The 22,551-nt window shown below is 46.8% G+C and overlaps 1 protein-coding gene across 2 annotated transcripts; it reads right to left on the bottom strand.

Moving 5' to 3' along the window:
* Nucleotides 1-233: 233 nt before the first annotated feature.
* On the bottom strand, nucleotides 234-21,262 carry epha2b (eph receptor A2 b). 2 transcript variants are annotated; one of them, XM_040193303.2, is made up of 17 exons: nucleotides 21,052-21,262; nucleotides 20,388-20,467; nucleotides 18,286-18,934; nucleotides 8,924-9,079; nucleotides 8,295-8,648; nucleotides 7,988-8,118; nucleotides 7,693-7,864; nucleotides 7,502-7,601; nucleotides 6,767-6,822; nucleotides 6,530-6,655; nucleotides 5,703-5,900; nucleotides 5,529-5,590; nucleotides 5,176-5,385; nucleotides 4,901-5,050; nucleotides 4,600-4,793; nucleotides 3,499-3,654; nucleotides 234-2,037 (listed from the first exon to the last, which is right to left on the bottom strand). In XM_040193303.2, exons 1-17 carry the CDS (start codon nucleotides 21,134-21,136, stop codon nucleotides 1,929-1,931), a joined length of 2,988 nt encoding a protein of 995 aa, XP_040049237.2. In that variant the 5' UTR covers nucleotides 21,137-21,262; the 3' UTR covers nucleotides 234-1,928. The 2 variants fall into 2 exon arrangements, with proteins under 2 accessions (XP_040049237.2, XP_077941010.1); XM_078084884.1 differs by having other exon boundaries at nucleotides 5,715-5,900; nucleotides 21,052-21,261.
* Between the last annotated feature and the right edge of the window lie 1,289 nt (nucleotides 21,263-22,551).

Below are 22,551 nucleotides of genomic sequence, written 5' to 3'. Positions count from 1 at the left end.
GAATGTTGATTAATGTTTTGCACAACGTGTGCGTGCGTGGGCATCGATATTAGAACAAGTTCAACACTACAAAGTCACAGTTTCCCCTGCAGGTAATGAAGCATGTTTGATCAAACCGTCCCGCTGCACTGTGAGGATATCCAGGCTGAAGTAAGAACATGCTGGCACCGTTTGAAACAAATAAAGCATTAATTCATTATTCTTTTATCAGCAGGCTGAAATAAACACAAGACTTTATTGCTCCACAAATGCAGTGAATTTTATTTCATTATTATTGAGAATGAGAGGACAACCTTCAATTATAATCCCAGCTCAGTGTTTCCAGCATAAATAAATAAAAGTAAAAAATAAATAGGCTATTAAATACAGTATAAAACAGGCAAAAAGGAAGGAGTTTGCTTGCTGATGAAGGAACTCTCAAAAAGTTTGAAAAAGAAGCAAAGGGAAGATACATCTCTTTGGAAAGTGATGAGAACTTAAGAAAAATAATCAGTTTGGTAATATGGTAAAAAGTGAGATCTCACAAAATGTACGAGAAGCAATGCAACCTGTAAACCAGAGTAATAACAAAAATCCCTTTTCCAAAGATGGATCTATACACTACAAGAGAATCACAGATGCATTTGAAAACACAGTAAAAATTCAAGTAAAGAAAAGGTGTACATCAGTAACACAATGATTTGCAGTCATCAATGAACTGGGGAAAGTGTTCACTAGAGCAGCAAGCTGCTACATTAAGACAGACGCAAACTCACGCTAATGTTCCACCAACAGGCACTTTAAAATGTCTTTGACTGTGTGGCACACACCGGGTAATTATCAGATTACAGAGAAAAATGTAGTTTTTGCAAAACCAAATGAGACGTTGAAATTGCAAACCATACTATTATTAAGAGTGAAATCATCTCAACCACAACAAGAATCTTTCTTTTGACTGATGCATTTTTTTTTTTTTTGGCAAACTTTACCTGCCTACCCCCCCCCGTCTTTATTACCGGCACGCTATGAACAGATGCATAGCTTTCTAGTTAAAACTCATTCAATTCACACAATTTCCAACCTCAATACCATTTTATTTAGTTTATTTTTGTTAGGAGTTTGTGTGTCATTGCATTGTCCATGCAACTCTGAGACCAACCAAGACATTGAGAGCTTACATCAAGTGCTACATTATAAATTGCCACCTCAATGTTTTTGGTAATCTTTACACAGAGTACCGGATATATTTTCTCTCTTTTGCTTTTTTTTTTTTTTCAAACATCACTCACATGATTATAGCTTAATTTCTGCACGGAGCATCAGAAGTAGCAACACCAGGTCCTTCAGTGTTTACAGACCGTCTCTTTAACTTTGGGCCAGCTCAAGCTATTGACGCTCCATCTTTATTGGTCTGACAGGAAATGGACCAAATTACAGTTTTTTTTAAAAAGGCAGACGGCGCGACATAAGCGCCAATGCCCACGTAAGCAAGGCCTTGGCTCCACCTTCCCCCACACAGTCACACTTACTGCGTTTGTTTGTTTGACGCTGGATGCGACAGGGTGCAATTGGGTTAAGTTGAAGCCGTTCCCAGAACCGACTTGATTGATGATTTTCTTGAAGGAGGAATGCAAAATGAGGAGATAAAATAAGCACGGGAGGAATGAATTGAAACTGTACAGGAGACGCGGATAGTAAAAATAGAGATCTACATATTCAGAGTCTACTTGATACATCTACTGTTGTATATTTGCTCATTTCCCATGCGGATAAGATGAAGAAATCAAAAATGACCAGCAAGTCAGTTCGATTCAGTCGGCCCCACTGGCTGGCACATGTCTCTTGGTCCTGCCCATTAAACGGCGCGCCTGTAGTTTCGCTCCAGCTCAGCTCAGGGTTCAAAGGGCCGCGTGCTTCAGAGACGCGTTGAATTCCCTTCCTTGTTACGATCACACTGCAAAGACGCTTAGGGTGCTGGTCTGGTCCTTTAAACCCAGGATGCTGTAGGCGATTCTTTTCAAATGGCCTGGCAGCCTCACGCCAATGTTTTTAATATCCCTGTGAAGGAAAGAGACGTGAGAGAGTATAAGAGGAGCAGCACATGTTTTTTTTTAAACGTTGGAATCTTTCTGACACTTTTCATGCACAGCCTTCCTGCTTCCTAAGCCTCGCAGTAACCACTGACTCATCCCATGTGCTGGAGTACCTGCCTCCACCCAATCGCTGATCCAGCTCAGCAAGGTGCGGGTGGTATCCAAGTTAGCAATCTGCCGAGGTTTCATTTCATCTTCCATATAAACGGCTAATAACTGGGATCTTTGCCCTCGCCAGCGTGCACATGACGCAAACCGGGGAAAATCTGTGAGACGCAGCAGCCCAAAGTCAAAGCCTTGATTACAGCCTTAATTACTTAACGAGGATTCTCCCTGTTGACCATGAATCACTCGTCTGGCAGGCAGAGGGTGGGCCGTAAATAAGAGCTGGTTTTCCAAGAGTGCTACCAGATGCCTCCGAGATGGAAACATGGGGCCGTGAAATCACACCATTCAGCATGACAAATACTTCAAAAAAGGTTTGTCGTCTGCCTCCCAGCCCGCCCATCTCCCCCAACCAGGAGCAAGACCTGCTGAGATACTCGCACCATGGCAGAGGGAGGACGGGGCCTTGGGGGGTCCTACGTTAGGAAAGCTCTGGCCCTCATTATTGCTCCAAAACAACCTCATGTGCTTCACTCACTAGGTCTTTTATTTTTAATTTTTTCAAGGTTGAGTCCATTTTATCAAATTGACACCAGAGCCCCTCTGCACATCTGAGCAAATCAAATAGCTTTAAACTACTTTGTGATACTTTGAAGTTCAGGGGCAACATCCCGAGAACACGTCACAAATAAGTACAAACATCCCATCCCAACTATGGCCTCTGAATGTCATCCATCTTCCTCAGTTTTAGCTTTTTAAACTCCTCTTCCTCAGCTTCTCTCCTTTTATGTTGAGGGAGCCACAAAAGGCCTTTGCCCTAAAGGGACAAAAGTGGTGGTTTTTGGGGCTCTAGCAAAAGTGCTGCCCGGAGCTGCCGACAGTGAAGGGAGGGATGAGAGAGAGAGAGAATGGAGAGGGGAAAGAAGAATAAGGACTGTAGGGACCACAAGCCACCGCCCCACCACAAATGAGTCCACTCCTTCTGCCTCCCTCCATTGCTTTTTCCATTTAAAAACATTTCTCAAGTTGTAACTGAGGTTGGAGATTATATTGCGCGCACACCATTATAAAAAGGTTTTGAAAAGCAACCTTTCTTTAGAAAAACAAATCCATAAACTACAGGGGGGAGTGGTGCAGGAGGGGTGGCGGTGGTCCATAACAGACTTCCTCTTGGGAAGAAAAACATCTTTGTTGTTTAGAAATAAAGCCATAATTAGAGAAAAAAAAATGTTCCTCTTCTTTGCCAAAAACACACTGAACTAAATAAAGCAAATAGATCAAAACTCATTATGTGGCGTCTGTGAAAAGAGGTCCTACTCACTCGTTCTTCATCTGCAGGACATGGTCCATGGTGACGACCCCAGCACAGGTGAAGTTCTCACTATACTGACTCATCTTGATGGACTCCAGCCACTCTGACACCGACCTGAAGGGGGAACCGTCCGAGCCGCTGGTGCTGGGCAGGCGGATGGACACGCTGCAAGCGAAGAAGAGTAGATCAAAATGATGATGATGTTGATCAACGGGCTTTGTCAATAACAAAGGCCGACCGGCGGACGACTGTGCTGGTGATGACAACCAATTGGCGCAGTCGGGCAGAGAGCAAATTACAAAGTTAGCGTGGCTTTTTGTCCTTTTCCCTCCCCCCCCCCGTTTCTGGCTTTGATGCTCACAAAGGAGATAATATATCACCTGCAAACAATCACTTACAACAGAGCTTTTGTGATTCCCTGGCAGGAGCGTGCACACGTTTCTGTAATCAGCCTGGCGGGCAAAGTGTCAGTATGTTCTTTTAATGGTTTGAGTAGAATATCTTAAAGCTATTGCATCTTCTCCAAAAAACACACCAAATACTGAACTGTCAAGGGTATTTTCATTAACTGGAATAAGATGGGGAGCTGATTGTTTTAGCCGGGTCTCCAGCAAGTCAAAAGAAGTCCAAGTCAAGTTTCAAGAGGAGTGAGACAAGATATGACAGAAAATGACCAAAATATCCCTGGTTAATATCTCTATTTTGGTTCCAGACTGCATGTAATCACCTTCTCTCTATCTCTGCGTTTCCTTTCCTTAATGGTATTTTACATAAACTCAAGAGCATATCCCGTTAATACAGAGGCTTAATGATTAAATTCCGGAAATTTTCTTTCTTTCTTAATCGGATAATAGAACTCTAAAGTTGAGAACCAGTGGACTTTGGTCACTTATTATCAAAGTTATTTATCGAATAGACAACATAGATAACTAGTAGAGAAACGGAGTACAAAAGGAACAGAACAGAATTGAGACTAGAAGTTGTTCTAAAAAGGCATTGAAATATTTTTGGTGGCAAGGTTGTTTCCAAGAATTGATTGCCGATAGCGGCAAGCTACTGCACAACTTTACATTCAAACTCTTACTTTTTTTTTCTGCAACTAAATCTCACCGTGGGTCAAAATCTGCGATGGTCTTCAGGGAGTCTGGGCTGCGCAGAAGCTTGTCCAGCAGGTTGACAATGTCTCCGAAGCGCGGCCTCTTGGAGCGATCCTGCAGCCAGCACTGCAGCATCAGCTGATAAACCGCTGAGGGGCAGTCCATCGGCGCCGGCAGCCTAAAAGCTTCGTTGATGGCCTTCATCACCTGCAAAAAGATTAAAAGTTGGATTCAATTGTCTCCAAATGGTGGCCTTCTTTTCCTAGCATAAAACATTGACTTTAAGAGAGGGACTGCAAACTCTGAATACTTGCCTCATGGTTGCTCATGTCCCAGTAAGGTCTCTCGCCAAAGGCCATGACCTCCCACATGACGATACCAAAACTCCACACGTCGCTGGCTGAGGTGAACTTCCTGTATGCGATCGCCTCTGGAGCCGTCCAGCGGATCGGGATCTTGCCTCCCTGTTTAGGAAATAAAAGCTTCAAGTGAGAGACAGAAGAACACGGAAGAGAAACACCAGGCTGTACCTCGCAATGACATGACCGAGGTAGATTTGAGGCCAACGGGAAGTTCCATAGCTACTTACACTTGTGGTGTAGGTGCCCTCGGGATCGTCTTCCAGCACCCTAGAAAGGCCGAAGTCTGAGACTTTGCACTCCAGGTTGTTGTTGACGAGGATGTTGCGGGCGGCGAGGTCGCGGTGGACGTAGCTCATGTCAGAGAGATACTTCATGCCCGCAGCGATGCCGTACATCATGCCCACCAGCTGGAAGGAGGGGAACTCGCCATCGTGGTCCTGATGGGAGGAAGTGAACGCAGATTAATTTTGCAACACAAAGATAATTGTTTAAATAGCAAAACAGAGATGATGGCAAAGAAACCGCTGTAAATCTACTTTTCCCAAAGTTTATTGTCACAAAAGTAAAGTGATGGACTTACCTTAAGGTACCTGTCCAGTGCTCCGTTCTCCATGTATTCAGTGACAATCATGGCATGTTTGACTGCACACACACAGAAAAACAGAAAAAATTATGTCCCTGAAACTGGCCCAAAATCTGCTAAAATTATTTTGGATAAAATATATATGAAAAACAAAAAAGTAACAAAACTCACAGAAATCCTTACATTTGGTGACCACCCCCTCCAAGCGAATGATGTTCTGGTGGGAGAACTGGCCCATGATGGAGGCCTCGCTCAGAAAGTCCTGCCTCTGCTTCTCCGTGTAACCCGGCTTCAGTGTCTTGATGGCCACTGCCACCTCTTTCCTTCCCGGCATCTTAAGATTTCCACGGTACACCTCACCGAACTCCCCTGCAGGAAAACAACAATCAATGGGACGATTGATTTAGGGAGGCCATATGAGGTGGTGGTGCGTTTGATACGTCTCCTCGGGTTTCTAGTGCAAATAAGGAAGTCTCTACGTCTGTTTTGCCTGAGGCTCACAGAGGCGTGTCCTGGCTGGGTGTTGAGAGAGAGCCTATGTCGTATAATTGGCGGATGGCCTGTTGTGTGGACGCATGGGAATCAGCTGTCACACGAGGAGAAAGGTGGGGGTGGGGTGTCGCAGTCGTGGGAACTTGGGGGGGTGCAAGTGGAAAAGAGTTCAAAGGGTAAAGGTGGTCACACTTGAATAAACATTTTAAGAATTGAAGATGTGGGCAGAGCCCGGGAAGGTGCTCTGATATCCAATCAGAATACTGTTTATGCAACATGTTCTTGTGTAATTGTACATGTTCACATCACCTCACAGCAAAACGTCTCAACTTGTTGTGTGTGAGCGCTGCCAGAAAGCTGATAATCTCACTAAAGTAACCTCTGTCATTCAGCCTTCGGAGCTGTTGAAAATGCACAATATAAACAGCGAATTTGGGGATTGGAAAAATCTTTCAACATCTTGGAGTTAAGCCCCAGCAGATTGTCTCAACAGGTTTGTCGCTCACCAGCTCCAATGACTTTCTGTTTGGTTATGTGGCTGGGGTGGATTTCGGTGGCAAACTTCAGGACGGCTACGTTGGGGTCCTCGTATGTGTGCGGGTCCACGTAGGTCTTCAGAGGTTTCAATTGCTCTGTGAGATGACAACAAGACAACGTTGTGTTATTGTGTTATAATGCGTCATTGAATTGATTAAACACATTTAATAGGGTGACGTGCCGAGATGAGAGATTTGTTTGAGTACCTGAGCTGGAGAAATAGGTGTCCTCTGGTCCTTGTCTGGAGTGAGAGTTTCGCTTCCTGAATAAAAAGATAAAAATCCATCTGCAAATGAATATCTCACTTTCAAAGCCCAAATGGACAATTGTCTGATTTAATATCAATAGCACATAGAAACCTTTGTAGCCATTTTTAAAGATGTTCTAAGGCTTTCAAAAGGAACCAGACACAAGCGCAATGGGTCTATTCACACAGGGGCGGCCCTTTGATAAAGGCTGACGGCAGACTGTGTTGGCCAAGGCGATTTCAAAACAGAAAGAGAGGCAAGCAGGCGGGAGGGAGGGAGGGAGGGAGGGAGGTGGGCAGACCGGCCACAGTCTGCTACAGGTCCAGGTCACCTTCACAAAGTGCCTGCGGTCTGGTAAAGACGGAACCAAGCGCCTCTTATCGCCAACAATGTGCCACCCCGGACCGATTTCCTTTCAAAAGGCCCCAAACACTCACTCGAGTACAACTATTGAACAAGGCACATTGAGCACAAGTTCTCCCCCAGTGAGTGCCGGGACACAGATCCAGATAAAGAGCAAGAGAAAGTTGGCTAAAGGAGGAGAGAAAGAGGGAGGTGAGGCCAGAGAGAATGCAAAGGCCACGTGGAAGCCCCACAAAGGGAAAGGCGGAAGAATGAGACAGGAAGCCAGTGAAGGAGGACTGATTAACAGGACGGAGCGATGTGGAGAGCAGCAGAGGGGCTTTCACTGACCGTCTGCGTAGGAACAGGACCAGGATCACTATGAACAACATCGCCGCTCCCCCAATTGCTGCGGCGAAGATGACCGCCGTGTTGTTTTGAGTGAGGGGTCCTGGAATAGGCAAAAAAACACAGACATAAGAGAGAGCCCTTTCTTCAACGAAGCCTTTGAAACGTTGCTGTAGAGCTTCTATTCTCTGTACCTTCGGGCGAGGTCTCAAATTGTTCCTCGATGCTGGAGCCTCCGGGGCTGCCATCGCTGCCGAGGGCCTGCACCTTGCACATGTAGGCCGTGCCAGGGGTCAGATCCACGACGTGCACAAAATTCTTCTCCAGGATGCGCACGATGATGGTGGTCGCAACCAGGTTATCATCCTGACCACGGGAGACCAGGGAGAAACCAAATCTTAAAGTTAGAATATCTGAAAAGCATCTTTGAACTACTAATTTAACTGTAATTAAACTGGCATTCATTTTTACTATAGATTTCTTAGGCACCTTCTTGCGGTAGGTGAGTTTATATTGGATGGGCTGGGATTGGCTCCGCGGTCGGGGAAAGACGTCCCAGGAAAGGGACAAGCTGGCGGAGGTCCTCTCAACCATTCGCAACGTGGTAATCCTTGGGGGATCTTGGGGCACAGGGTAGAGACTACTTCAGAACCTTTGCAATGCCAAACAATCCCAAACATACGTTTCACTGATCACTGCTCACCAGCAAGAACTTTATTTCACTGTGATTCGACTGTAACTGCCATGTTGTAGCACTGATATCATCCCACCGCCGCCCCTCATCAGCAGCACTCACCTGTGTAGCGCAGTGATACCGTCAGACTAATGGAGGACGGAGGTCTAGAAGATCGTGGCTCTGCCTCGAACATCGACACGCCGCTGTGGGCCTTCACGGTGAACGTATAGTTGAGGTGTGCGTCCAACGAGCTGACGGACACCTTGGTGTCGGTCAGGCCTGTGCCGGCCGGCTCGAAGCGGATTTTCTCTCCGCACAGCTGGCAGACGCTGTCCTCGCAACGCTGGCATTCGACGCTGTAGGTGACGTCGGTACGACCTGCGGTGTCCTCGGGCGGGCTCCAGGAGAGGAGCAGTTTTCCCGTGGAGAGCTGCACGGTGGTTGCGACGAGGTCTCGTGGGGCAGACGGGAGGCCTGAGGAACATCGATTGGGAAAAGATGTTTAAAAGAAGCGGGGAAGAAAAAAAAAAAAAAAAAACATGTAGCAAAATGCGGGAATTCCTTTTTGATATGAGGTCAAATCAGAAACAATTGCAGTTTTGCATTGTAAAGAATTGTCAATTATTTATTGAAACCCCAGAGGGCGCAGAGTCACATGGATATGACATTACTTAAAAGCTCGTCTGCAGCGAATATTACCACATGTTCTTATTGCACGGTTCTCATTGGAGATCGATGGCACTCGTTACCTGAGCAGGGTCCAGTAGGGGGGTCAGTGGGGGCCCGGTAAAAGCCATCCGTGCAGGGGCAAACCAAAGCCCCAGAATCCAGCTGCTCGGAGTTGGCGGGACACGGCTCACACTTGTCACCGGATGCTGCGGCTTTGAAGAAGCCAGGCCGACATTCTGCAAACAAAAAACACTTTTTGTATGAGCAGGTGAACGTTGACTTCAGGCAACATTCGCAACGCGCATAACCAGTCGGTCCAGATCCTTCAAGCCCCTTTGAATCAACAATTCTGTATGAACTCTTCACCTCACGAGCAACACGGCGAGGTTGAGTGGTCACCTTATTATGTAAAGGGTGAAAGGTTAGATTTGGACAAGTCACAGATATACGGGAGGCAACGCTTTGCATCCATTAAAACATTGTCCATTCCAGCAAAGTAGCTGCTCACAGGAACCTAACCCTAAAAAGACTCCCTGCCTAGTCGGCACTCCTACTCTTTTAAACCACCAACCCCCCCCCCCTGTTACTGCTTTCCTACGGTTTCTCTCACACAAACACAACCAGCTATCCCACATTCCACAACGGTAAGTCACTCTTCAGTGCTGTGAACTAAAGACAAGAGAAAACTAGAACGTTTTGGGAAATGGAAGTGAAGCAGTCCAAAGCAAAGCATCCGTTTGCACACATTGGACATTTGAAATGTGTGTTTTTTTTTTCCTCTTTCAAAGTCCCACATGCACACCTTTATTTAAAATAGTATTGCTAAGATAAGACCAAGTTTCATATTTCCGGCTCGGAATAAAGAAATCCAGGTAGAGGATCCAGCTGTGCATAGCGGTGGTGAAATACGAACTTAATACGGTGTGAAATTTTAGAGAGAGCGCACCATAAAAGAGTGAAAATGAGACGGGGCCCCCCTTCAACTCTGCAAGAGCATTCCACCGGCTGCTGCTCATGTCCTCGCACCATCACACATTCATCGACACACACATTCATGTATGCACTGCACACATCCACCCACACCCAAATGTATGCACAAAACACACATACATGTCTGCAAAGCACACCCATGGACACATGGCTAAATCTGAAATCAGAAGAGGGATTACGCGCAACCGCCTTTCACCTGTTCATGTCACTCTGCACAGTCAGTTAAACACACACACATTTCAACTCTTTTGCTTGCAGTACTCAAATAGCCCGCGACAGATGTCACGAAATGTTGACAATGCAAATGAGAGCCAGGATGGAACAGAAGGTAAAAGGTGCAGGAGAGAGAAAAAAAAAACTGAAAAGGCTCGGAAAAGAGGAAGGTTATGGCCAGATTGGGGATGAGAGAAGATCGAAGGATCGAGGACACGAAATGAAGCGTGAACGTTGCTCATGCCAGAGACCGAGGCAAACGAAGTTTAAAGATCAGATTCCAGCAGAAGCGAATTGAAATGGAGAACCAAGGACTAAGACAATCTCACGTTCACTCGGAGATACTGTCTCGGTCGATCGCTGCGGTTCGCTTGAATGAAGTTCATTTGGAAGCCGCAAGTGACCACACGCAGGACGGAGAGCACATGGCTCCATTTAAATGATATCAAGGGGGATTTACTCGATTGACCAGGAGTTGTCCGACGCCATTCTCGGCTTCTTCTTATCACAGCGGCTCCCCGAGTTGAAGAGGTTTGATTATGTTAAGAGCGTGACACTGATGGGGTAATACTCGCCATGAGAAGAATTTGAGAGTTTGTGTAATAGTGTTGCATGTGACTCAATCCTCCCCTCAGGACATTGTCTCCTCTCCGTCTTGGCCAGCTGTTTCGCTGTAGAGCCACTGCTACTCATTAACCCGAACGAGGCAGAGGTTGGGCGAGGCCGGAGGGAGGCGCACTGAAGGAACAGAAGGTTCCAGAGAGACAGAGAGGAGCACCGTCTCCAGCCGAGGACTGAAGAAAAGGAGACCGGCCGGGGCGAACTCTTCCATTGAGAAGGGGGAACAGCTGCTGCCCCAAACCCCAATTCAGAGCCGTACCTCTCCTCCTCGTAATCCCCAAATTCCTTCCTCCCCTCCTTTCTCTCTACCCAGTCCTCACTAAAAAAAGGCTCCCAGCTAACCCATTAACATTGCCATTCACCACTGACCAGCAGGCAGGGAGAATGCCATGCCATTCAAGTGCTGAAAGAAACGCGCACACACACACACAAGAATAGCCTAAATGCCACATGGCAACCGAATAGAGGAGGACTAGCCTCTTTTTGGCGCTACAGTGCGGGCTGCGACGCATGGCGGTCAGGTCTGCGGAGACGATGGCCTTACACTATGAGCCGCCTCTGTAATCAAGGTGCATTCCAGCGCACACCACCCAACAGGAGGCCCGTAGCAGAGCCGCTTCACTGCAGCGAGAGTTTCCGCCCAGGCCGCCGTTATGAAGGTGAATGAGTTTGCGTTCCTTCAATGTAAACGAGTCGCACAAGACATTAAATGGATGACGCTGGTGACGGGGTAGCGGACGAGAAGATTCCTCGACAAAAGAGCAAAAGTCCGGTGAGAGGAAACGTCTTGGTTCCACGGAGAAGGAGGAAGGGCTTTGAATTGTTGCTGGACACAACAGGAAGCAGGAAGCGCGCGGCTGATGCAGCCTTCCTTCCTCGAGCAGCCAATCAAAGCACGGAGACAAAGTGAAGCGTGACCGAATGAAGACCCACAGCTGAGACGACCAGAGTCCCGAGACGGAGTAATAACTGAAAAGGATGCTGAAACGCGTTGACCCGACATGAGCACTAAACTAAAAAGGAGCCTAAAAGAAGGGAGGGGGGGGGGGGCTCCTGGGATGAACGCTTTCCCTACCATAAACAAAAGTCTCTCAACCTCCCTTCTAAATTGAAACATCTAACAAACTTAAACCGGACATCCCCCCCCCCCCCCCCCCCCCATTTGCTAAAGAGCAAGGAACTTTTTGTCATGCGAGAGGCCCCATGTGCTTTGAGTGGCTCTGTGTTTGTTTATTGAGAGTGAGTGCAGGGGCCTGTTACATTTTGGGAGTCCGAGTGGCTCTGGAGTGGGAGCCCCCTAAGGGCCCCCCCCCCCCTCCTCCTCCCAGGTTTGTCGGCAGAAGTTAAGATGGATGAGATTGCCGACAGTGATGAATGCATGGCCGAATAGATGGATGAATAGGTAACATGGGGCCTTGACAACAGAAATGGCCCTCAGGGCTGCAGGAGTAAGTGGCAGGGGGGCCCCCCCACAACCGAGTCGGACGCTGGGCTTTTGAAAAAAGGCAGAAAGGTCACGTCTGCCTCGGGGTAGCTGTGAGTTAAACTGTGCATGGCTTACAGTCAGTCAGTGGCCAAGTAAAACAAACACATGTTCGCCGTGAGGTGGAGGAGAGAGAGAGAGAGTCGCCGCGGGAGCCGAAGGCTTGCCTCACGAGGAGGGAGGTTAAATTTGTTAAACAAAGCCAGTGGACGAAAACACAAAACATCATGGAAAAAAAAAAAATCCATGATAAACAACTACAAAGAAGACTTATTTTATCGAGGCCTGCCAGGGGCTCCTTGCGTCAGTCTGTTCCATCATCTACTAAACTCATCTACCAACTCCTCTCCCCCCCCCCGTTTCCGCTCCTGAGTTGGTCCGACCCGTAATTGCAATATGTCATGTCATTTTGTTTGTATGCGGACTGACAACATGTCATTAGCCTTTTCGGGAGTCGGGTTCTGCTGGAACAATGGGGTTCTCTGATGGGGGAGGTGAGCCGGTAACATGAGCCAGGGGTCACTGAGGTAGTGGAGGAGAAGGAGGGGGGGCAGTAAAGGTGTAAGAGCCGATGGAAGTGTGTGCGTGTGCGGGGAGGGGGGCATTAGTCAAAAGGATTAGCCGACCAATGGAGCAGCTGTAGGGGCATTACATCTGTTTTACAATTGCACTAAGGCTTTCATCTGGGGTTGTTAACAAACACAATAAATTCCCTGATCCCCTTCTCCTCTCACTGTCAGGCTGCCAGGCTGAGCAGCAGGAGGAGAGATACGTGGAGTCTAGAAGGCACAAAACATATTAAACGCAGTTCACACCACCGGTCGCAGTCACAGACCCTCGCCGCGCAACCATGGTCCCTTGGCCACGTTCCTCCGTGCTGCTGGTAAGATCAGAAAGCCAGGTGGCAAACGCAACAGCACTTCACGAGGGCACGCAGAGCCAACAGGTCACACGCTGGATGCCGACGGCCGTCTGCTTCCTGGCTAGAGGAAGGGGCCAAATCGGGACCAAATGCACCAATAAACCACACGACTTATCAGGCAATACAACAAAATGGAAAGTGGCTGAGCGAGGCCGCTCAGAGTCGAGCGACAATGGAAAGCCCTGAGCCAACGGCTCGGGGAGTCACCGAGGGATTAGGTGACCTCCGGTTTCCGCTGCGGGTTCGTCCTGTTAGCGGTGATGGGTGGGGTGGTAGCTGGTGAGGGGGGGGGTAGTGACTGACTGACATAGGGGAAGGAAAGTGCTGACCTCACACACCAGCAGTACAATACAATGTGCTTCACATTGCTCTGGAGAACCCAATCACAACACACACATCCACACACACACACACGAACATCCCCCAGGCTCAGGAATGTCACCAAGAGGAAGTGTGTTCCAACGCGCACACACACACACACACACATCTAAGTTATTTCCTTATAGCAGACGTTTACACGTTGTGAACTTAAAGCACGCTACAGGACCAGATAGATTTGGGAGAGGCCAAACCAGGAAGAGAAGAGAATACTGAACTTGTTTCGTCATGTTGCCCGGCATCTTTGACATGTGAAAGTGACCCAGCATCAGCGTTTATGGTGGTTTTATAAATAGTTTGTATTGAGGGTGTTCAACGCGGTCTGATACCTCAAAGGCTCCACCAACAGAGTGATGGCCGTGACTATTAGCTCCAATCCACTTTAAAGAGCCGTAGGAGCCACCAGATCTCCTCTTAGAGAGATTTCCTGTCAACTTTTTCACAGTAATTGCCAGTATTCTGTTCACTCCGAACGCGGCCCAACAAGACGGTGCACGACACCACTTGAAAGCGCCTTCAGAGTTCCCCCATTATCTAACCAACTGCCTCAAGTTCAGCCCGCTAGACAGGGCCTTACCTTGGCACAAGATCTGAGGAATCGGCGAATTCAAAGTAATCGCGGCTGTTTGCAAGAGCAAAGGAATAAAAAATAAAAAAAGTTACATCCATTAAATGCATCCAAAAAACGAGCAGCGTCATCCGATAAGTCGGTGACTTACGACTCAGTTTTTTCAGGGACTGGCTACGGGAGTAAAGAGACGAGGGAATTCAGTAGAGCACAACATCTCAATGTAGACTTTGTTCCGCAGGATGACGTGATTGATATAAAATCAATCATAAGGAAGCTAAATTAAATCCCTGAGATCCTGAGGCGTGGTCCCGCACCGGCACACACTCCCACACCCTTAGATAAGCTGAAATTGCAGAAGACCTCTTGTTCTTAGAAGGTCTGGGCTGATCATGATGAACAGGTTGGCTCCAGGTACGAGCAGATTTAAAGACTCTCGGCCTTGAAACACTTTATTGCTAGCGTGTATTTCCAAGGGAACAGTCAGTGTTCCGAATCGCTAACTCCATCATAAAGTTCCCCAACAAAAACAGGAGCTGACAGCTCGAGTTTACGTTTCACCTCCACTTAATGTTTATGCCTCAACCGCGATGAGAACAGGGCCAGCTGTTGTTTTCTCTGCGTCTCCACTAAAAACGCTCCGATCGGCAGCATTGTCCAAATTTAACCTCTATTTATCTTTACCAGTCGGTTGTAGAAATATGTATTTACCAGTGAGAGAGAGGAGAACTGTACACAGTCTAAATAGCCCCATCAGGCCCGTGTGAAACGGGATGTTTAAAGTCTATTGGTGTCATATTCATGACCTGCACGCCGGCCAAAAACAACAGTGGCTCTGTGATTTCACGGACAACAAGAACACAACACAAATAAAAAGGAAAGACTGTCAGTTTGTTATACTTGGGACAGCTTGAGCAGCAGCGAACGTCTCAGTAATGTGCAGCAAGAACTGTGAAATTGTGACGGGAATCGAGTGTTGAGATAAGAAAATATCAAATAAATACAAGACGAGGAGCGGAAAATTGCAAAAATAGAAAAGTCCTCCAGGGACTGCCAGGATGTGGGGAGAGAGCTATAGAGGATTGCACAAAAGGCAAGAAAGCATGCAGAACCTGTAGTTACTTCGCTTAAAAAGCACAAACACACCCAAGTCAATTACTACCCATACAAATCACTCACCACCGCGCGCAGTCACATAACTACAACTTAGTCACCAACTGTTCGTACATGAGCGGGGGATGAGTTTGAAGACACGGGCCGAGAGGAAAGGAGGGGCAGCGAAAAAATGTCTCACTGGAACGTCTTCGGCGAGAGGAATAATAACTTTGGTGTTGTTCCACCGAGACATTAAACCTGCACTCAGCAGTCAAGATAAATCACGCTGCATCCCTCGGCCTTATGGAAACCATGACGCGGGATTAAGACCTATTCATTGAGGGTGTAGAGCGGCTGATGAGGTGCAAACCTGGGCGGTCAAACACACTCCTGAGGACCAGCCAAGCTCCATTGTGCCAGGGAGGATTATGGGTAAGAAAGGAGGTAACTGAGGAAAACTGCGTCACTGTCAACAGCGAGTTGCAGCACTGCTGTCGGTTTTAAAAAGCAAACGGTTTCATCGCAAAATACGTTTTTGTTTGTTTGTTTATTTTCTCACTAAGGAGATTGAGTTCACAAAAGTAGTGCATTGAAATATAACCAGACAAATATTTGTAATATTGGCCAATTTTATGAGAATAAAAATAAAAGAATATAATGTTTTGGCACTGGTGCAGCAGGTCAAGACGAAGAATAACACATTGAGAGAAAACACAAAGACCCTGTTCATCGGGTCTTCATTAGTCTTGTGTGGATTTTGGCAATAAACAAAAATCTTGAGAGCAGCTCTCACCGGGTTTACTCTATTTCCAATAGATTTCATAATTGCCGTTCATGTATTTTGAGAGCTAAAACAAATATTTTCGATAAGTCTCAGAGGCTTTCATAAAAAAGGAAGGCCTCTACTGTTGACTACTATAATTTAGAACCGGTCCATGAAGGCTTTGATTTGCTGCTCTAAACACTGCGGTAGGTTTTTCTGCAGCACAGAAAAGTGACGCGTTTTCATCTTCACACTTTGTTTGTCTACAAGACTGATGGCAAAGTTCACATGAGCGGCGGCTAACAAGAAGGAGAGACCATGCGGCACCTGCAGATCCAGAGTTTAGAGGAGAGGGGGGTGGGGGTCGGGGGTCGGCGGGGGGGGGGGGTGTTCCTAGAAACTCAAGTTTGAGCGACCTCCAAGCCAAGAACACCATCGCGGTGAGCAATGACGAGGAGAAGCGGACAAAAACCAGATAAACTTACAGATTGCTACATTAACAGATCCCTCGGGCCAGAGGAGTCATAAAACTGAGTGAACACATCACTGAACATGGAAACTGTCAGGACATTTTTTTTTTTAAATCCACATTTGAAGTTTTGCGGTTTCTCCCCGAACAGCACGCAGCAGAGGAAAGACGCTGGGAGAATGATTAACTGTGTGTCCGTACGAGATTCCACTTTAAGCCCCACAAGCCATTCATCTTGTCCCGGCTCTGCAACCCTGTGATTCATTTCCACCCTCATCTACAACTGCCCCTCTCCGGCTTCTCATTTGACTTCATCGCGGTAGTTTTTCTGGGGGGGGGGGGTTTCATTGTTTGGTCATTTTTATGTGAGGGCTTGACCCGGAGCTGCTCTTCCGCCGTTGGGAATTCCACAGGTCTGGAGTAATGTTGGGAGACTCCTTCTCAGCAAACTGATCAGGAATGTACCAACCAAGGGGGAGAGGAGGTGGAGGTGGGCTCCTCCGGCCTCGCAGGGAAAACACAGCGCTTCATTGTTCTCCTACCTTTGCATTCCGTTCCTCACCGCTCTCTGTTTTATAATCGCACCCCTTTGCTAAGCAAATCCTCTCTGTCGCTTTTGTAGGACTTTTCTTTCACTCCTTCCTGCCTCACCTCCCCGATCACCTAAGCTGGCACTTTCCCGCGGCGGAAAATGATGTACTGACAGAAAACTTCATCACTTTTTTTCTGTCTGTAGCCAATGGGAGGGAATCTATTATATACGGGCTGTGAATTTACAACTGCAGTTGTGTGTGTTCCAGAGTGTGATTAAGGATATTACCGGTGTGTGTGTGTGTGTGTGTGTGTGTATATAAGAGAGATTTTCAGCAAGAAGGAGGAGTACTTGAGGCTGATGGGAGTCTTTAGGTGCTCGGTCATGGAACAAATTCCAACATGCCCTTGCACGCCAGCCCGTGTTGCATGTTCACCCAGGAGCCGGGGCTCAGTAGATTCACAGAAACAGAAGGGGGAGCAGGGGGGAGACACATGCAACCAGGAGGCCCCCTGTTTTTCTCTGATGCTTGAGATGAACAAGCGTCAGGGAAGCTCAGGAGCTCCCCCCGTGCCTCCGTCCCGCCTCCGCTCCCCTGCAGCCTTGAAGATGCTAATCCATCACAGCACACTTGCCTTCCAGTTTCTTTGATCACTTTCTGTCACTCTGATAGTCTTTTCCACAACAATAAAAGCCTTATTAGCAGGACTAAAAAACACAGCGACACCATGGCAACCGAGTCACGGGACAGTGTTGTGCAGCACGCCCATGTCAAGATAAGAGAACCGAAGATATGAGAGAGCAATCATCTGACGCAACAGGCCGCAAGTTATTGAAGGGTTTGATTACGACATCAACAGCCATTTAACAACTATTAAACGTGTAGCTTTAAAAGGGGAAAACTTCAGAGCCGACTTTTTCACAATCTCTTGTGCTACAAAACTTGTTTATGAGAATTATTTTGAAATGGTAAATAGTTGAATTGAGGTTTGAAAACCTGTAGGTGTAAACTAAGCGGGAGCTTCATTATCACTGCTCAATTTCAGCATTGATGACACAAGGGGTGTATCACTTTAAAAGCATGAGCAAATGATCAGGGCTTGTGCAAACATTTCCTGGGGATCTTAGTATAATATCCACAACTCAAAAGCACACATTCTGTAATTCCATTAGGTATAGGTATCGGCTCACGGTCAGGGATGATGCTGGGACACGCATGAGAAGTCTTAAGCATTCCTTCCATTGCAGAGCAGCCTTGTTAGCCAGGGGGAGAATTCCACTAAACAACGATAATAACGTACGATAACTGCATATCAAATTGTCTTGTTTTAAAACTTATCCAAAACACACTTATCCTGGGGGCCTAAATACCTTTCCAAATACCAAAGATTCAATCGCACGACCTCACCTTGACACGCCTCCTTGACTTCTTCGTAGCCCGGTTTGCACTGGCACTGTCCGACCATCACCGCCCAATCCCCGTCCACGGTGCAGTAGATGCGCGGCGACTCCTCGCTGACGGCGTTATCCACGCACGCCCCGCTCACTTCCCTCAGGCCCTGGTTTTCCCCGCCGGCCACGGTCTCCGGGAACAACACAAGGCTCTTCACGGTGGCCGGGCACGTTTTGTAGTAGACCCTGGTGGAGAGGAGAGCGACGCAGGCCCCGATGTCTTGGAAAGCCAAGTAGAAGCCTTTGCGAGACAGGTTCTCCACCACCCGCGTCTCGGTGTTGATGCGCAGCTCGTTTTTGCCGGTGATCTCGTCGGGCGCTATGGTGGCCACTTTCTTAAACTGGCCCTTGCGGAAGGTGGTGCCCACGTCGGCGTCGGACTCGGACGTGAAGAGGTTGAAGGTTTCCTTGCAGGTCAGCGAGGAGCCACCGAAGGAGTTGCAATCGCGCACGATGAACTGGAGTTCGACGAAAACCCGCGAGGCCGACTGATGCCGCTGGATGAAGGTGGTGCGCAGCCAGTTGTCCTGCTCACGTTCCCCGACGTTGCAGACAGAGTAGGTGTAGAACTGAGAGCCGTTCAGGGTCCTCTGGGTGACCTCCCACTGAAACAAAACCACACAAACCAACGAGGTTAGGAGGTAAGAACACTGACCCCTGGCAGCATTTCATTCATTCTACCAGGGTCAACCTGGGTGCCCACGGCTCTGTTGTTGCTAATTACTCCCACTGAAGACTTTGAACAATCCTCCGGCCAAAATATGCTCCTGCAACATGGAAAACACTCTTTTATGAGCTTTAGCTGCATAACAATGCAGAAAAAAAACTCAAGGACTGTGTGTGAGAAAGAATTTCTGGCATTGCAAAGATTTTTCAATTGGCTCTTTCACATGCTGTCGCTACTGTTGGCGTCTTCCCCGAACGCAGTTCCAGCTGGAATATTAAATGCGGCCGCAAATATTTTGGGAAAAAAAAGTGACAACACGTTTTAAGATAACCTCAGCTCTGTGGAACAACTGGCCCTCACAGGAGCAGAGCCTGTGGTTTGCCCTCCGCATGTAGCCGGCGTGCTATTAATTAGAGGAATGTGCTTGGTTAGCGGAGTGTGTGGTTCCGCGTATAAACCAACAACACCTCTTTTAAAACAGCTGCTCAACATTACTCTATAAGGGGCCTTTAAAACTTGAAAAAATAATAATTGTGAGTGAAGTTACGGTGCACAATACAAAGGGTCTCCAACAAACCTCAACCTGATGCTCATTAATGTGAAAAGGTGAAACCTTAAAATGCCAAAAGGATTATTTAGGCACTGAAACCTCTAGTTGCCGGAGTCACCGTGAACGGTCTGCACATGCCTTCAGTCCTCAGCACAGGGAATGAAGCTATTTACAGTGAATTTGCATGAGCTTGACTGGTCAATTACTTTGAAACCACAATATGGAAGAAGGCACACATCCCTTCTGTATTCTGGCAAAGAGATAACCGCAACATTTGGGTGCAATAACGCAGCGATTATGTGGACGCATCTGCAATACAAAAGACACTCTACCCTGGTTTGAGAAAAAAGCAACTCCTCCCGATTGGCTGCATCTAAACGCCCCTTCAGAAGAGGTACCACATGTTGCAGACTTTTAAAGTTAATTGCTCTCTAACATACAATTCTGGAAGCTGAAGTCTTGAAACCACAAGTATTCCCAGTTAGGAGCTAACAGCTATTCTGTCTGCCCGAGCTTTGGTGTAGCACAGACATGCTCTGCAGGCAGCGCCTGACGGGATCTTACAACCCCACCATCCATACTCAAGCAACCATGAGGCTCTAACTGACAGATTATATGGTAACCTGACATGTGTACACGCGCGCACACAAGACACACGCGCGCACACACACACACACACACACACACGGCCAACCGGCTTACCACACACGTCAAATGGTCAAATATGTTTGCAGTGGAGGCTCTCGGCTCGGCCGGGCCCTTCCTGTGCATTTTCTCCATGCAGCATTTTGTCCCGAGGCAAATTCCAAGTGGAACCAACAGAAGTCGAAGAAAGACTCACCCCGGGTTTGTCTCCCTGTTCTAAGGGCCATGTCAACCAGCCCAGTTCACCTCCTGTTGCCTTCATATCCAAGAGCACCTCTGTGGAGACATTAGAACGATGTCAGTACACGGAAATAAACTCATTAAAACAAAAAAAGGAAATCACCCCACTTCTATTTCTTGATGAAACACAGAAACTGGAACATTCATAAATAACAGACCAGCGCATTTAACACGTATAACCAGATTAAATTATAAATATAACCCTTTTAAAATAAAGGTTGTGTTCAAAATTATAAGTAAAATAATCATACGCTCAAACTTAAAAGAATAATACAAAGAGGGGAAAATATTAACAAAAAAGTTATTAAAAAACTTTCAGAAACAAGCCAGAATTCACCTGCTGACAGATTTGCGCAGCGGACATGCGGACATGCTCGTTCTGCTCAGTGATTACATATTCAACCTCAAACAAGTATTTTACTTGTTTTTTACAAACAAAAAGTACTTTCTTTGAATATAACTTTGAGAGAGTCACAGGATTCAAGGAGCGCGTTTCCTGGTTTTTAAACTATTTCCAAGGAAGTTCCTGGCTTGGAACACGCGCTTCACTTTAAAATACTTTTGAAACATTTACCTTCACCAATTTATGAGACATTGTGTTTCCAGCAAAATACACTCACCTTCTTTCGTCTGTAAAGTTATTAAAATCCCGTTAATGAGCACATATGAGAACAATAAAGGTCTAAATCCAGTAAAGAAATCCATTTGGCAAACTTTTTCCCCTCTCTCTCTCTCTCTCTCTCTCTGCCTCTCTCTCTCTCCCTCCTCTCGTGCGCTCGTCTGGGACTCTGAGTGACGGATGAGCGCTGCTCTCTGCGGCTCATTCACAAAACGGGGCGTGGTCGGTCACAAACTCCGCCCGCTGGAATGCGCGTGTGTGAGCGTGCGCGCTGGTGTGCGTGGGTGCGTTCATGGGCGGGTGAAGCTGTTGGAGAGGTGATAGCGGCGCATTGGCAAGGTTTCGCAACTTTGGAGGACTTTTTGCGCACAAACTCACGTGTTTGAGCCACAAGCTGCAAACGCTTTGATTTGAGCTACAAGCGCGATGCGCGTCTGTGGAGAGAAAACAAGAAGGGAGTTGGGGAACTGTGTTGTTCTTTGTTCTCTTTTACCAGGGTTCACATGTGTACAATGTGATTGTCTTAACTATGGAGACGTGATGACGCGTAACTTAACAGAATTTTTAAACATTTTTGTCACTTTCTGTTCGCGGGTGCACTTATTTTTAATTTCTAAATATTTTTAACTTTAACTTTTATTCCTTCATTTTTAAACTAACCCATAGCCTTATGTTTTATTTTATTCCTTAAAATAAAGCTGTTGTCTTGTCGTCCATTGTCGTACTGTCTGCTGTTACGCACCAACTGCCCCGTCAAATTCCTTGTATGTCTGACATATTATGGCAATAAATGTTTCCTCATTCCTGATTTACATATTGTTTCATAAACGTGAGGCCTTTTTGCTTCTTATGTGTTATGAAAACAAGCAATTTGAGGACGTCTATTCACTGTTTAATCCAAAAATGACCATTTCCATTAAATAGACCTGGTCTGCACTGTGTTGTCTTATTAAACATGTGAGTAAAAACGGTCCTTGAATGGGTTAGAAGGTCAGTTGAAGTTGTGGTTACAGTCTCTCTACCTGGCTAGAAAGCAGCCTGCAGGCCCACGGAATTATTTGCACGAAGATATTGATTCAGAATAGTTTTCCCCGTTGAATAGGAGGGAAAAGGAGCGGGAGCAGCTTTATTTTGACGCCCCCTTGTTCCGAGCATCCGCATATACAGAGTTAGAATCATTGTGACAACCGGAGAGAGATGTATTCACATGAGCATAATGGCAACCATGAATGTCCAATTCAAGAGTACAGCTGGCCTACTGATAGCCCGTCATAATTTATGTGAAATATCCCAAAAATGTTGAACCCAGCCAACCCTGCAGATAGACAGTGGTCAAGTTATGAACAAAACAAAGTTTAATCTGGTTTTTCACTCCCAGGAGGGCATGTGGGAGTGGGAGTGGGGGAGTCCACTATGCCTGTGGGGAATTAGGAAAAGTCCTTTACCTAGCAACTGGTGCACGGTGGAATTCACTTTCAAGCTTTATCTCACTCACTTTCAG

Source organism: Gasterosteus aculeatus, chromosome 2, assembly GCF_964276395.1.
Source record: "Gasterosteus aculeatus chromosome 2, fGasAcu3.hap1.1, whole genome shotgun sequence".
In the NCBI taxonomy this organism is placed as follows: domain Eukaryota; kingdom Metazoa; phylum Chordata; class Actinopteri; order Perciformes; family Gasterosteidae; genus Gasterosteus; species Gasterosteus aculeatus.
The sequence above is the reverse complement of the archived record's forward strand: the minus strand, read 5'-3'. Positions and strand labels throughout refer to the sequence as shown.

Coding starts and splice junctions, on each gene's coding strand:
- epha2b (XM_040193303.2), bottom strand. CDS start 21,136: ATGGATTTCTTTACTGGATTTAGACCTTTATTGTTCTCATATGTGCTC. Junction 7,602..7,692: donor ATTTGAGACCTCGCCCGAAG/GTACAGAGAATA, acceptor TGCCTATTCCAG/GACCCCTCACTCAAAACAAC. Junction 5,901..6,529: donor ACAGAAAGTCATTGGAGCTG/GTGAGCGACAAA, acceptor GTTTTCCTGCAG/GGGAGTTCGGTGAGGTGTAC.